Source organism: Octodon degus, unplaced genomic scaffold (assembly GCF_000260255.1).
Source record: "Octodon degus isolate 3935 unplaced genomic scaffold, OctDeg1.0 scaffold00271, whole genome shotgun sequence".
NCBI lineage: Eukaryota > Metazoa > Chordata > Mammalia > Rodentia > Octodontidae > Octodon > Octodon degus.
In genome coordinates, this window is record NW_004524847.1 from 747,164 (window position 1) to 763,273 (window position 16,110).

The 16,110-nt window shown below is 49.4% G+C and overlaps 1 protein-coding gene across 1 annotated transcript in view; it reads left to right on the forward strand.

Moving 5' to 3' along the window:
* The first annotated feature begins 381 nt into the window (after window positions 1-381).
* Cdh13 (cadherin 13) overlaps window positions 382-16,110 on the forward strand; it is a 1,069,859-nt gene continuing 1,054,130 nt past the window's right edge. The window contains exon 1 of the mRNA XM_004646558.2: window positions 382-661. Coding sequence (XP_004646615.1) covers window positions 617-661 — 45 coding nt within the window. The 5' untranslated portion in view covers window positions 382-616. The remainder of the gene's footprint in view (window positions 662-16,110) is intronic.

A 16,110-nucleotide genomic window follows, 5' to 3' on the forward strand; every position in this document is an offset into this window, starting at 1 on the left:
TCCTCTTTGTGATCTGTGAGATGACGGAGAGACCAAACACTATCACTACTTGGGCCGCAAGGGGGGTGGGTAGAGAAAAAAGGAAAGAGAAGTCCGTTGCCAAGGCCTTCCCGGCGTAGAAAGCGCAGAAACTGCTGGGGTCATTTGATTTGATTTATTGGAAATAAAGTGGATCTTATTAACATTTTAATAAAGAGAATCTCTTTGCACTAGGCTGCAAGTGGCTGCTGTCCCTGGTGCAATTCCATGCAATTCTCTTCTCTGGAAAGTGAAATCGGCGGGCATTGCCCAGCCTGATTTGTGAGGCTGGGCCCCAACAGTCAAAAAAAAAAAAAAGCAAACGTTGCCTCCTGCTCAGCGTTAGCTCTCTGCGCCGCTCGCCCGTATCTGCCATGCAAAGCGAGGGAGCTTTATGAAGGAATCCGTCTTGTAAAGCCATTGGTCCTGGTCATCAGCCTCTACCCAATGCTTTCGTGATGCTGCCGCTGATCTATTTGGGAAGTTGGCTGGCTGGCGAGGCAGAGCCTCTCCTCAAAGCTTGGCTCCCACGGAAAATATGCTCAGTGCAGCCGCGTGCATGAATGAAAACGCCGCCGGGCGCTTCTAGTCGGGCAAAATGCAGCCGAGAACTCCGCTCGTCCTGTGCGTTCTGCTGTCCCAGGTAGGGAAGAGGAGCCGCCGGGAGCGCTCCGCACCCGGTTTCTGTGTTCGGATCCTCAGCCCGCTAAGAGGAGAGGCATTCGGAGGGGCTGGGGCTCGGGGCTCGGGGCTCGGGGCTCGGGGCTCGGGGCTCCGCCGGGCGCGGCAGCGAGGACAGACCCGGATTCCGGAGGGAGGTCAGCTGCAGCCCAGTGGATCCGAGGGTCCCCAGCTTCCCACTTGGGCGTGTGTGTGTGTGTGGTGTACGTGTGTACATTCTGGGGGAAGAGAGAGCTCCTGAGACCCCTTTTTTGGCGAGCAGGGTCATATCCTCGCCTATATCAAGTAGGGTAACTTTGGTTTGCCTCATCCGAGATTCGTGCATCGGCGACACTCAGCTGGCGGCGACTCCATGGAGTCCTGCTTCCCCTTGCCCAGTGGCGGAAGCGCCGAGGATCACGGGCTGCGGGGTTGGAGAGGCTGTGCTGGCACCGCGGACCTCCCGGGGCGCGCGCCCACTCGCCCAGCTCCGCGGCGAGCAGGAAGGCGCCTCCGGCCAGCCAAGCACCGCAGCCGGCTGCCGCTGTCGCTCAAAGGCTCCAGCGCCGGCCGTGCCTACTGGGTCCTCTCTCCCAGCTCCGAGCCCGAGCCCGAGCCCGAGCCCGAGCCCGGAAGGACCAGATCTCAGTCCCCGCCAGGGCGCAGGGCGCAGGCCCCAGCCCCCCGCCCCCCATTGTCCAGCCAGCTGAAGCTCCTGCCTGATTCAGGCTGCATTGCCTTCTGGGGCGGGCGGGAGCGGAGCGCAGAGAAAAGTTCAAGCCTTGCCTACCCGGCCTGCAGCTGCCTGGTTAACCCTCCGAGCGCTGCGGCGGGCAGGCGGGGCGCGAGCCAGCCAGAGAGGGCGCGGGAGGCTGGCCCTCTGCAGCTGCTCTGCATCTCGGGGATCTCAGGAAGTTTCCGGGCTGGGAAGCAGCACCAGCAGCCAGGCCTGAGGTGGTGGCGACTGAGGGCTCTTCCAACCCCACTCAGGGCCTGTGGTTCCGAATGCACCCTGACCCAGTCCCTCGTGGGCCTCCCTGGCATCCTCTGGGACGTGGAATGGGCGGCAGCCTACAAGTGGGTGGGTGAGAGAGAGAGACAGGGCTGGGCAGGCAGGAGGGGAGGAGTAGGGAGTGCCGCGGGGTGCTGAAAATGGGGCTGAGTCCTGGCCCAGGACTTCTGCCTGGACTCCCAAGGAAGACGCACACGGGTTTGCTTGGGATGAAAAAGCAGAAAGACAGGAACACGGGGTCCCAGGCAGGCGTGAGGAGATCAGGTGCAGCCTTATAAGGGGAGACCACTGCGGGGTCAGTGTTGGGGTCAGTCTGGGAATGGACCAGCATCCCGGGAATGCAGTGACTGTGGAACTGATCCCAGACAGGGATTTGTGCATGGTAGCACAAGGAGCAGAGTAAGATGCCAGGCTGTCCCACTTGGGACCATGCAGTTGCCCCTTCTGTCCTACCAGAGCCTTGCTGGATGATTCTCTTGGGGTTCCTGTGGCCTTCAGTTGTACTCAGCTTGCCAGACTCCTGGGCCCCAAGTGAACCCATGGCAGTGTGCTGGACACATGTGCTGTTGCAGGGAGCTGCCCCGGAGCATGCCTCGCGTGGCAGGATCCTAACAGAGCCCTCCTGCCCTCTGCTAGTGCTTCCACGCTGGGCAAATTCTCCCTCTCACATAGCCCCCAGGTTCTCCACTGTGAAATAGTCCACTGCCTTCCTGGGACTGCTGGGTGCGGTTGTATTCAACAGGGTGCCCTGGGCAATGAATTTGCACAGGCCTGCGCTCTGGGGCTGCTGTTGTCTGGGGCACTACATAGTGCTTTCCTAGCACTTTACCTGGTGGATTTCTGCAAATGTTCAGCTTCCAGGACTTGCTCAAAGTTGTGCCTTCCTCATAACAAGTCAGAAGGAATGACAGCAGCCAAGACCCTCACGCCCTAGGGGTTTTGTGCCAGTGCCTTTTGCAAAGCGTCTGTGCCTCTCTTCAGCTCACGGTGCTTCAGAACAGGAGTTGAATTGCGTGCCCTGAGGCGTCTATCTCTCCGATTGTTACATGTGATCAGAACAAATGTCCACATTAGGACATTAACCGATACGGGGTAGCAATGGCGCCACTCCAGAAAATCATGTGGGTGCAGTCGCCAGGGAGAGGTTCAGGTACATAGCTCTGGACGCGATGGAGAAAAGTGGGGAAGGTCTCAGAGCCTTGGCGTCAACCAGAAAAACAAAACTTTCCTGAGGCAGAGGAAACAGAAGAAAGGGAAAAACAATGTAATAAAGCAAATTAGTCACTCTTCCCTGGTGGTGCACAGCAAGCCTATGTGTGTTTTTCCACTGCAGTTATGAGGCCCTGGGTCAGGTTTTGGAAGCCTTGAGTCCCTGTATGCTTATTGGCAGGGTTGCTGGTGGCTTTGGCATTTGGGTAGATGAGGAATTCTAAGCAACAATGGCTGGAAGCTGGCAGAATTAAAGGACAGTCACCTTTCCTATCTCCTGAAGTGTTTGGGGACTGGCCAGACCAGAAGTGGTCCCTGGAATAGGGCTACAGTAGTGAATGTGACACCAATGAAGAGAGGCATGAGCCAGGATTTCCACTGTAGCTGGGTTCCTCCAGCACCCGTTGGGGAGCCCTTGTCACTATTCCAAAGTTTCAACAATGCATGAGTAATCCCCCAAGAATTGGGATTTTAGGGAGCGGTTCAGGTTGGAGAGCAAACACTTGGGAGGGCCTGAAAATGTTCCATGGAATCTGAGATTTTGATTTAAAGTGGGGAGTTCTCTCTTGGAGTAGGAATCTTGATTTTCAGGATTTTTAATGACAATCCATGGCTTTCAGAGTGGCTGCAAGTTCGTGTGTAATGTGGTAAGAGCAGCGTTTCTGTGCAGAGCCTTTTTGAGGAGAGGAAATGACTCAGAGTTTTAGAGGCCCCCCATTCTATGGCTTCGTCTGTGGCGGTCTGCTAGATTTCAGGAGCACCGAGGAAAAAGATGCAAATGGCGAAAGTGACCAAAGTTAAAGAGTTCATATATCTGAATTTTTTTTTTTTTTTTGCAATTTCCAAAAGAGATTTTAAAACTCCAGGGCTGCAGATGTGATCTGGATTCATCTGGATTCGTGCAATCCCATAGTCTATGTCGCAAGCCTCTGAACTCCTGCTAAGTGTTCTCTGCTCTGCCTTCCTCCCATCTTCCATTTCCTATCTTTGGCTCTTGAGTGTTAGATTAAGTGAAGTCTGTTCCCCTCTCTAGAAGCATCTTCTGTGTGTTACAGTGAAATTGCCTGTCAAATGAACATACCCAATAACTGCACTATGTAAGAGTACCAGCATTTGGCTGTGTAAATTGAGCCTCATCTTAAAGTTCTGTCTAAAGGAAACAGGAGCACTAGGCTCCTTCTTTCCTTCCACAAACATAGTTGCTTGGGGAGACTGAATAATTTCTATTTTGGGAATGTAAGGAGTAGGCAAAGTATGGGTTCAATTCACTCTTGGGTGTCAGTCCTATAATCTAAATAGTCCGAAGCATGTCTGTGTGTGTTGTGTGTGCATGTGGGCGTGTGTGTTTTCATCTGATGTGTTTTGATCTTGCTTTAATACCTATTGAAATTTTTCTCCAGAAGAGGGCTCCATCCACAGCATTACAAAATTCTGAATTTACAGCTCATGTTTCAAAGAACTTCAGGATAGGCAGCTCCGTGGAAACAAAACCATCCTGTCTCCTGCAGGTTATTTGCTGTGTGCTCCACAGAATGAGCAGTATGGTCACTTCTCAGTGGCTGCTTTTCTTTTCTCTGTTCCTTCTCCCCACTGTAAGGGGTTCTCTTCTATTTTCTTCATCACCCCTGAATCCCCTCAGAAGGGATTGCTCAGCAAGGAAAAATTCAAAGACTTTTGTAGACAATGCAATGTGGAATGTGAGGAAGTTCTGACATTTCCTGGCTTTTGACTTTGGTTGGGCCTGGATTTATTCTTCAGGCAGCCAACAGGCAGGAACGGTTCTGCCTGTGAAGAGAGATAATCTTCCCTATTAGGTAACTACCCAGAAGTGTGAGTCATGAGCCAGAACTCGACCCTCCAACACCAGTCGAAAAGGAGACAGAAATATCTGTCATCCAATTACAATAATCAGTTGGGCAGAATCAAATCAAGGGACCAGTGGTTTGGACATTGTTTCCATTTAGCTGTCAGCAAGGTGTCCACATGCCCAAAAGAATCTGCCCCTCCTGAGGGACACTGCCAATACAATTCCCTCCAGCCAGTCTTGTCTGCTGCCAAAGCAGCTGGCTGGAGTGCAGAGCCCCGTGCGCCTTCAGCGGGCACTTGGTGTGGCTGTGTCCTAGGGACAGCAAGGGAAGTCTTCTTTGTCTGCTGAGACAAACAGCTAAGTGAAGGCTGGAAAGGAAGAAGAATGACATTCCCAACTTGAGGAGCTGGCCTATCTGGGATCTATGGAGAAAGGGGCTCCCCCTGCTCGTAGTAGAATGAGCCTCAAGGCATCAGCTGGCTGTTAACCTTTCCCAGTTTGGCAACTCTGGCTTCTGGGCAGAGGTGCAAGAGCAGCTGCAGGCCAACTGTGCCCTTAGAGGTACACTGTTTGTCCCAAGGTTTCTTGCATTTCTTAAAAAAAAAATCAAGTCCCTCAATCCTAGATCCACATCCCCATCTCACCATACTGGGCTGGAGCTGAGTCACAGTGGCCCTTTCAGGGAGCACTTGCCTCTGCAGTACTTGCCACAATTCTTATTATTCCTTAAAACACTGCACTTAGCCCATTGTATGCACTGGTTTTACTCGTTTGCCCCTATAAGCCTCTTCTTTTGGACCTGTGTTTTCATAAATTGTGAGGCCAGATCAGACTGAGGGACTCAATAGTTTAGTGGATGGGCTGTTTGAAAAGAAGGAGTTGGGCTCTTGGTGATCCTTGTGACAGAACTTTATCACATATGCCCTGGAAAAGTACCATCCAGCCTGGGCCCATGGGCTGAGGAGTCAGCTCAGTGGTCTAAGCACCTGCCTGGCAAGCACAAGGACCCAGATTTGAACCCCAGTACCACATGCTGTGCCAGATGCGCCGTGTTGGCCACTGAAACCAGACATGGTGGCACATGCCTGTAATCTCAGTGCTAGGGAGGCTAAGACAGGAAGATCACTACGAGCCTAAGCTGCATAGGGAGACCCTGTACCAAATAAACAAGCAAATAAATAAATAAATAAATAAATAAATAAATAAATAAATGACTGGGCCTTCCCTGAGAACACTCCTGCCGTGCTGTTGACCACTGCCTCGTGTGCAAGTTCCACCAGACAAGGGGCACTCTGACCTGAGTCAGTGCGAGCCTGGCATATCAGGGCTGGCGAACCCTCTGCCATGTGTCGGCAGCCAAAGGACATGGGGGTCAAAGGGCTAACCCATAGGCCTGGCGCGCGGGTGTTCTATCGAAAGCACAAGTTCTCTTGCAGTACAGGGATACCATGGGCATTGCCTTTGCCGGAGCGTTGCTCCCTCAGATGAGGGGCTCAGTCAGAGCATCACAGAACTTACTGTGCTTAATCTTGCAGGGACTGGGGGAGCACTGGTCTAGTCTTCCGCATTTGCAACCTCAGGAGGATGTTATGCTCCAGCGTAGTCACCTAGAGCCCTCTTATGCCCAGGATACTGTCACCTCCAGTGCTGTTCTGGGGCTTGTCTGATGTTTTAAAACCTGTTTTTAACTGTTAATACCTGCCACTGTTGCTGGGTGTTGGGCTTCTGACAGTTTCTTCAGGTACCTTCCAGCCTCTTTTCTCCTAGAACAAAGAACTGAATGAAACAAACAAAAAAAGGTGGAAACATGTCACATTTATTTGAGGTAGGGAAATTCCAAGTGAAGGGTGAGGGACAAACTGGCTCTGCAGAGTGAGCCCAATAAAACTAAAACTAAAAATAAAAGAAATAAAAGCATGCCCTAGAGAACATAGGGTGGGCTAATGGTGGTGCCTTGGCACTTCATGGTGGCCTTCTCTTTATTCATCCTGAGTATCAAGGGAGTCCACAAGAAGTCCACATGGAGGATCTTGAGAATTTATGGCACTTGTATGTCCTGGGGTCTGGTAATGCCTCCCTCCCCAGCTGGCGCAAGCCACACCCTATCTCACCCTGGTTCTACATCCAGCGTCCATGCTAAAATTGATGTTGTCTGGCTCTGTAAATGCTAGATTCGTCTGCCTGCCTCACCCCCTAGGAACAGGTACATCTCGATGACTCTTGTGTTCCATAGCTACCAGACCCCAAAGCTCAGGGTAAATATAACTACATACACATCCAAAAATAAAAGTTTTTCTTTCCACTGCCAGTTGCCAACAAAAGTCAAATTCTTGAAAATTAACATTAGCCATAGGCCCGTTTCAACATGTCATGCTTGATTCCAACAAAACCAATGAGTGTCACCCAATCTGCCGCGGGGGCACAAAGCCCCTGTGTCTCCCTGCTGAGCACAGGCCGGGCTGGGGTGGAGGGCAGCAGCTGCTCAGCCGGCGGAAGCAGCACCACATGCCTGGGCAGGGCCCGGAAATGAGCTCAGTCTCTGGAGGAGCCTGGAGACCCGTGAGGGAACGTGGCAGCCTCATCCCCGCCTCCCAGGGCCTCCAGGCCAGTGTCTCTTTCCTCCCAGGTGGCAGGGAACAATTTTTCTGTGTTCTCGACTGCAGGGAGGAGGTGGCTTCTGGGATAATCTGTTGTTGTGTGGATCGATAGAGGGTTTGTAAGGAGTTGTTGGACTCTGCCAGAGGAAGTGGTAGCTGACTCAGGACAGAGAGGCTCACCATCCATGATAAATGCTGTGGGGCATCTGGGGTCATCTAAACCAGTGGCTGTAAATTATGGCTCTCGGGCCAAGTTCTACCTGTAGCCTGTTTGTATAAATACTTCTATTGGATCATGGCCATCCATACTTAGTTACATAATTGTGAGGGCTGCCTGGTGCTAGAACAACAAGGTCCCAGGGTGGTCTGGTTCCCAAAGTCTAAAACATTTACTACTGGGCCCTTCCCAAAAAAACAAAGCAAAACAAAAAAAAAAAAAAACCTCACCTATGGTCTAACTCAAAATTACAACCAAAGAGGCTACAAGGAGCCTTCTCAAAGGGATGAGGTAAGGCTCCCAACCATTAGGGATCGCCCTTGGAAAATCCCAGCACTTGAGCAAATTGACTGCAAGCAAATTCACCAGGGATGAAATGGTTTTGATACATAGATATCTGTGATAGCTACTATGAGGACCTACTATGTTCCAGGCATCATCGGCGATTTTCAGGACCAGCTTGCTACTCGGCAAACTTCCATGGCGTCTTTCTTGAGGCTCAACATGGGGGGAATTGATATCCATGGAAAAATCCTGCGGGGCAAAATGCCCACTGGGGCAACCACTGTGAAAGCAAGGAATGGAGCTCTGCAAGGTCAGGCTGCTCTGCAAGCTGTGGGCATCTGCGCTTTGTCTTTCTTTTTTGTTGAAATACATGCCCATCATGGCTCATATTATCTGATCTGCTCAGAACAGTGCCTGGCACATGGTAGGCCCTCAGCAAACATGAACGAATGGAGGAACAAGTATTAGAAAGGCATCAGCTCCAGATGAAGGGTGTGAGAGGTTTCCCTACCAGCTTGATTTCTGAGTACAAATAGCAAGGAGGAATAGTGTTTACAATGGTCGAGAAGAGGTATGGATGGGAAAGGTGTTCTAGGCTGAAGGTACAGCCCAGGGAAGCCTCTGTGAAGCAGGAAACATGGCCCAGCCCAGGGAGTAGTGTGAAGGGAAACAGGAGCAATGAGTTGGGTGTTTGTCTCACAGCAGTGGGCAGCCAATGAAGGTCACAAGGGGTGTGGAAGGGCACAAGCCGATTTCCACTTTAGAAAGGTCACGTCAGCTGCTGTGCAGCAAACAGGCAAATGCAAGGAAGAAGCCTGGCTAGGTCCGAGCTCAGCAGCACATGGACTCGGGTTGTGGTACACAGGGGAGAGCAGACACACTTTCAGGACAGTCTGAGGGGTGGGTAGGTGGAGTCTGGACAGGGCTCGATGGCAACAGGTTTGGGGATGGCAGGACAAAGGCAGGAGGGCCCAGGATGCCTGCTAGAGCCTGCCTTTTCCACTTGGCAGGGCTGGAGCCCCTTGCCCAAACAAGCAGATCAGGTGTTTGGCATCTGCTAAAGGGTAGTATTTCAGAATGGAAGCCAGTGCTGGGCACTCTCAGGAAAGGCTCAGGGGCCCTTCATAGTCCATACCTGTGGCTGGGATGGCACCTTGGGACCTCAGAGTGCCCTTGCTCACGGTGACTGACTGACCGACATGCAGCTTCTGTAATTAACCAATGCTGGAAACTTTTCCTACAAAAGATATTGGAGAGAAACACTGCCAAACCCTTTAATCGTTTCTTGAACGTTCAGTCAGCAGTACTAGAAATATTTCTTACATGAAGCGAATAATGATCTACTAGTTTCTGCAATCACTCTGTGAATGCTAACAAGCCTGGTTCCAGCACATCAGGTGTAGCCTCCGTGCGGCTCCACGCTCAAATGGATGCCAGGCAGTGATGTGCTGGGAAAAAGAAACAAAACAAATTTTAAAAGCCCAGAAAACCCAAACCTAAACTAAGACACAACTGTCACCTGAGGTGCTGATATTTGCCAATGTCTGTGGTACAACCACTCATGCCATAGGCATTTCAATCCAGTAAACTGGAAGTTTCCTGAAAGTGCAACAGTGTTCTCTGGCCAACCGGCACTAATGGCGTCCACTAGCACAAAGACTTTGTTTCCTGTCTTCTCTCATTCTCACGGTGTGACCTTCAGTACTTACTTCTGTTCAGATACAGGAGCCCCTGCTGTGCTGTGAAATGCTCATGGGTGATCAAGGTCATCGTCAGATTCAAGGACCGGGGCTCTCGCAGCTTCTCTGTCCTCCCAGCACACTGCAGTTATGCAATGGCCCCTGGAAAACTGTTGCATGAGTTTATTTTAGTCACTGAATGGAGTTTGACCAATGAAAAGCAGTGGGTTTACTCCTGCCTCTTGCAGTTCTGAGCCTGCACATATTTAAATGAGTTACTGCATTGTGTGGCAGTGCTGATTCCGAACTTACCTCTCCTGCTTTCCTCAGCCTTTCCCTTCTTTTCTTCCTGTTTCCTCCAAAAAGATTTACCAAGTGCTGTATGCCAGGCTATCATCCGGGTACTTTATGCTCAGAGGGGAAGGGAGCATAATTCTCCCTTTTAACAGGTAAGGAAGCTGGGAGATCAAAGAACTGGCCAACATCACAAAAAGGCAAGTCTGAGAGACAGATTTGAATCTAGGGCTGTAGTCAGTGTCGCTGCTCATTTGCTGAAGCACGAGGTAATTCAGAGGCAAACAGGATGGCTGTGATCCCTGTTCTCATGGCGCTTCGATTCATTAAGAAACAAGTACATAAAAGGTAAAATAAATATAAATTTGGTAATTGTTGTGGCAAATGGTAATAGTTGCTGAAGTAGAGCAAAGAAAGGAAAGCTGCTGGATCCTCCCCTTCCTTCTGTCTCCTTCCATCCTTCTTTCCTCTGTCTTCCCACAATTTGTAATATATGCTAAGTGCTTAGAATGCTTCCTATTTGGGAATCTGAAAATGAAGACCACAGACCTGTCCTCTACAGGAAGGAGCTGGAGTGGAACAGGAGCCCCTGGCTTGCAGAGGAGCGGGGGTCTGGGAAGACTTAGAGAAGTAAGTGGGGCTCCCAGCCCTGAGGAGGGAGCTTGTGTCCTAGACCACATTTGTGTGCTATGTGAACTCTGGTAGGTTGTCTTATTTTCCTCCTTATTTCCTCCTGTGTTTAAATAAATGAATAGAGGACATATCTATCCCTATCCTAAAGGGTTTTGTAGGATTGAATAGCTGGGAATTACTGACGTCACCCCACCACTAGCCTCTCCTAAGTGCACGAGAGATATTGCTTGTACTAACTTCTGCACACTGTGCTCCAAGGCAGGTTAGGGTCCGATGGTACCGCCAACCTTGGCCTTCAGGATCCGTCGTTGTAAGAATGGAAATGATTGTGTGTCTCAAAATGCACAGACAATGAAAAAGGAAGGTGCTCCCTAGAGAAGCCCTTATGCTGACAGGGCCCTGAAGAGTGCTTCCCTGGGGAATTCATGCCTCATAAAATCATTTGATCTTACGAGATGTTGTCTCAGAGATGTATCTGCCCACCAGCTGGTCCTGGGAAACTTTACTGAAGCAGCGTGTAAGCATGTGTATGCATGTTTGCATGTGTGTTTGCAGGCACCAGAGCCATGAGCACTGATTGCTACTTAAAGTATCTTCAAATAAATACATTTCATAGCAGCCATGAGTCTTCAGTATCTTATCTCAAGTCCTTAGCTTAGAAACAACTATTCTTTTCTTCTTTGTATTTTGACTGAGGGTCTTGCTCTGTGATTCAAGTGATCCTCCTGTCTCAGCCTCCTAAGTACTGGGATTACAGGCAGGTACCACCGTTCCCAGCTCTAGAAGCAATTATTCTTGTCTTGATTTTATAAGTAGTGAACGGAAGTTAGGGGTGACTGATTCAACTGCCCAAGCTCACTTAACTGCTGAGAATTGAGATCAGGGTTTGAGTCATGCAATTTCGATTCCTGTGCATGTTCCTTTATCACCACATTATTCTAGTACACAAAGGCTTTCTTCCCCACACCCTTTCTCCTACACCCAGTTACATAACAAAAAATTCTTTCCTTTATCTGTTTTGTCCTTTTGGCTCCACTGAAATCAAAGTGACTGTTTGGGATGACCTCTTTTTTTAGTTTCTGGTCTCTAAAGATAGACCTGGAGCCTGAACCTTCTCCCTGAATAATTGGTTGCAACCTTCAGAGCCAGATTAGCTCCACTGTTGCCTGAATCCTTTCCTTCAACCAGGGCCAAACACCCTGCCTTAGCGTATGCATGAAGGGCTGCACGTGTGAAGGCAGTCACACGGGGCCAGGATGCACTCGGGCATGGGTTCTCTGCACTTCCAGACATGCCCACTGCCCAGAGTTGGGCAGTGCTCGCCCACAAGTGCCAAAGAGTGACAAAGTATAGGCCTATGATCCTGCTATATGTTGTATTTTCTCCAACCCACAAGAAACCAGGAATAGCTGACCTTTCACCACGTAGAGCTGTGGGGGTCTACAGTGCGTCGCAGTTGCACCGAATCTAACTGGAGATTTAGTTCTGATTTACCAGAACAAGGTCTTCTCATTTTAATTTTTTCTAATGCCCTTAGTCTCTAATTTTTGTATTTTTTTAAATTTTACTTGTGGGGATCAAAAATATAGCAACTGATGATTTAAAGCAAGGTTAGATACTTTTTTGGGGGGAAGGAGTTAACAGCCATATAGTAAATAAACAGCCACCATTACAGCCATTCAACTCCAGCAATATAGCATAAAAGCTGTCACAGAACTAAATACATGAACAAGTGGGCCAGGTTTTTTCCAATAAAACTTTATTTTCAAAAATAGGCAGAGCTGGCTTCAGCCCTTCCCAAGGTTTACAGACCCCGGATCTAAACTATTAGCCGCCTTACTTTTTGGTTAAGCTAGGGGAAGGCAGGAGTAGAGCAGGCTGGAGAAGGAGATGAGGCATTCTCGCCAGCCTCTGTTGCCACGAGAACCACACGGCCTCCAAGTCACACATTACTGGACTGCTTGTGCAGTGTTAAGTGTAGTCAGAGGAGGGGTGGTGGTAGCCAACTACGAAAACTAATTCTCAGACTAACTCTAAACTACGTGATAATTTTATCTTTTATAGTAAGTGTCTGGACCATAATAAATCTTTTAGTACCCAGAAATATATTGTTGTTAAATCCAGAGTCTTGGACTAGGCTTCCTGAAACAGTGATAGAGAGGTAGGATTGAGCACAGGGTGTTAACTGGGAGATGATCCCAGGCCCTGAAAGTGGGGGACAGAATAAGATAAGAAAGAAGCAAAGCCAAAGAATCATGGTCATGGAGCTGCTCACTGCCTTGGGAATGTGGGGCTCATTGCTGCCAGCCTCCACAGAAGAACTATGTAAGACTCATTCAGAATGGCCCCTCGGTGGGGCAGGGGCATATATGTAACCTACACCATCTTCTGTCAGTCGCAATAACCTCTGCTTCCATCCACCAATGCCCCTGCACTTCCCTGCTGGGGCCATAAGCTTATGGAGAATAACCTGGGCTTTGGAGTAGTCCCAAGCTGAAGAGGGGACAGGCATGGCAGGTGCTTGCTCTGCTAGGGTATGGCCCGGGCCTGAGTTCCTGGCATTCCAGCTGCCACTGCTAGGCCTTTCTGAGACTTCCTTCATAGAACCAACACAAACAGAAGGACTGTGGTGGTCTTGGCTTCTTAGATCTTCTGATTTTGGTTAAGCACCCATCTGCAGATATTCTCTTTCCCACTAGATGGTACCAGTATGCCAAAGCCCTGGCATGCTGCCTGAGGACCTCCTCTTTGAGGTGAAGGTATTCCCACTACTTCCAATTAACCAATAAACAAATAGAGATCAGAGAAATGAGCTAGGAATGTTTTAAGGGTAACAGATGGGAGAAAAGTAGAGTCTAAACAGTTTCATTCATTCATTCATTCACTCATCACTGAGTATTACTGACGTTCACTCAGTACTTTATACGGTCTTGGGCACTGGAAACTCAGTAGTGAACATAGACCAAGCACCTGCCCTGACAAACTTACATACTGGCTGGGCAAGAGATAGTGAAAACAGAGAAGGGGACATCTGATGTCTCTTAGGTGGCAGTGAGTGTTATGAAGAAGGATAAAGCAGGCCAAGGTGTGGGAAGGCAGGGCCGGGCTACAACTCCTCCCTATCCTGATTGTTGGCTGTAGGGTACATGATTATTTCCATTCATTCCTGAATCCAGTTCTACCTCTTGCCAGCCCTCTCTGCTCCCACATGGATTTACTTTCAAAATGAGCCTATGATCTTGTCAAGCAGAGCAGACATGCTGTTTGGCAAATGGGCCTCGGCCAATTGCAGACTCGCACCCAACTTGCTTGTTGGGCAATTTAATTCATCTGGAATAATTCTGAATTGTTATTGTTGACATACAATAGAGTTGAAGTTTACTCAAAGGTTGGTTATAGAGTCAGGGTTTAAGGCAAACACAGAATTGTCATTAACCTTGCAGTCTTTTAAGTTGCCCATTAAAGTGCCGTATGCGTGGTTTTATGTGTGTAGCCCTGCACTCTAATCAATATGGCAAAATGTATAATGCATGCAGTAATGTACAGTACATAATAAAGAATATATGCAGGATATAATTTTCCAGCCTTAATTGCAGTATTTACATTGTTCGTTTTCTTTCTCTTTTCTTGATGGAAGAGCTGGCTTTACATTAGTTAAATGTGCAGATGTTTATCAATAAAACTTTGAAAAGGAAAAAAAAATGTGCAGATGATAAGACTTCATTGTAGTCATTTCGGTTGGGTTCCTAATCACATGCTCCCTGCGAGGCTGTGCACTCAGGAGGGTGACAGGCATTGCCTCCATTGTGTTCTACTCCTCTCTAGATTCCGGTTACCAACCAGATGCTCTAGGCCAGGGGCAGTGTAAATAGTCCTAGGGGAATAGTAGGCGTGGTGGTTGGTGTCCTCAGAGAGCAGCTGGATGCCTTAGTTAGTGCCCTTCCTACTTGTAATGATTCTGTGGGGCATCTGCAATGATTGTCACTGCATTTCACACATGGGAAAGCTCTAGGAGACCCCACGAAGGTCACACAGCTTTGGAGCACACACCCTGAGATTCCATCTCGGTTGGTTGCAGACAAAAACTGTATGACATAGGGTTCCAGGAGGTGGCCGGCGTTGGCTGTGCCAGGCAAGTCCACGGGGCCAGAAAGCAGATTAGGGGTTTCCACAGGTGGAGCAGGGGGACAGAGGAGTGACTGCTGAAGGATATGCTGTTCCTGTGCGGAAACGTGGGAATGTTTTAGACTAGAGTGGAGTGGTGATCACGCAGCTCTCTGAACATATCACAACCTACGGGGCTGCATCTCTAGCAGGATGAGCTTTATTTTATGCCACCTAGGACTCAAGAAAGTTTCTAGTAAGCAGAGATGAAAGCAATGAATGTGGGCAGGGCAGTCCTAGCCCCAAGGGGCTGCTGTGCTCCACCCTGAAGCAGTGCCTGTTGATCAACTTTACTCCCATAAACAGCACTCCATGCTGGGCCCTGTTTTCTTGCCCATCATAAAGCCCAGAAGGCAGAGGCATAGGCAGACTGAGATGCTTGGGGCTGGCAATGGTGGTGTCCGGGCGTAGACGAGAGGTGTTGGTGCGAGTCTCACAGTGGCTGATGACACCGGTCACACACGTCACCCATATAGCAACCTGTGTGGGCCAGAGCTGCTGGCCCGTTAGCAGTCAAGCCAGGCTCCCTCCCTTCTGTTCTGCTGATTTATAAAATTTGATTAAGATGCATCGTGGTTATTATTTCCATCTGGCTTAGGCATTTTTGGTCTGGAATTCTGGCAGCCACTGTAGAGACTATAGAAAGGGGGGGCGTTTATGTGGCTGACTTTTGAAGAGCGGGAGGGAAGGAAAGAAGAGAACTTCTTCACTGGCATGTTAATTGTCAGTGTTCCCAAGTTGATAGCAGATTGTGCAGGATCTAGGGTTTACCCAAATTTACGAGAGTGCTCCGTGCCTCTTGGCACATTTGTCTGAAGCACCCACTAGCACGGGATGAGGAGGCAGTCTTAGCTCTAAGGCCTGGAAACGTTCTTGCTTCTGTTGCCTCCAAGTTAAAAGATCCACCTCCTCCTCTTTCTGGTCTTCCCCAGCACCCCTTTCCAACAGAATTCCTTTGTATGGAATTTCTTCCTCTTTGCCATTACTTGTGGGTTATTTGTATTTTTTTTTTCATGTTTACACATGGAGTGACAAAACCATTAACCATGTACATGCATCAGGAAAAGCCAGCCTGGGGCTTGTTTGCGGACCAGGCCCTGAGCTTTCTGTCTGTGGTGGGGGAGGTGCGCACTAGCAAGTAGAGCTGAGGAACTGTCCCAGTCTTCCTAGGCCCCTAAGTAGGAAGGCAACTGCAGTCAAGGCTGGGGCAGGACCTGGGGACCTGCCGCACCAGATCTCCTGCATCAGTGCCCCTGGCAGAGACCTGGCCTCCTGGTGTCACGTGACAGGGGTCTTTCAGGCTTCTCAGATGACCACAGGGATCCCGTAGGCATTGATTCTCCAATCCCTGCTCATTTTCTCAACGCAGCAGTTTGCAGTGGGTTCTGAAGAGAGACTGGCTCCCCAGGAGGTGAGCAGGGGTTCTGGAAATACGGGCTACATAAGCAAATACTTGGAGAAACTGAAGTTTTCCTGAGCCAGGTGGAGTTTGCTTTTTTCAACAAATGAGATTCAGTGTTTATTTGAGCTTCGAA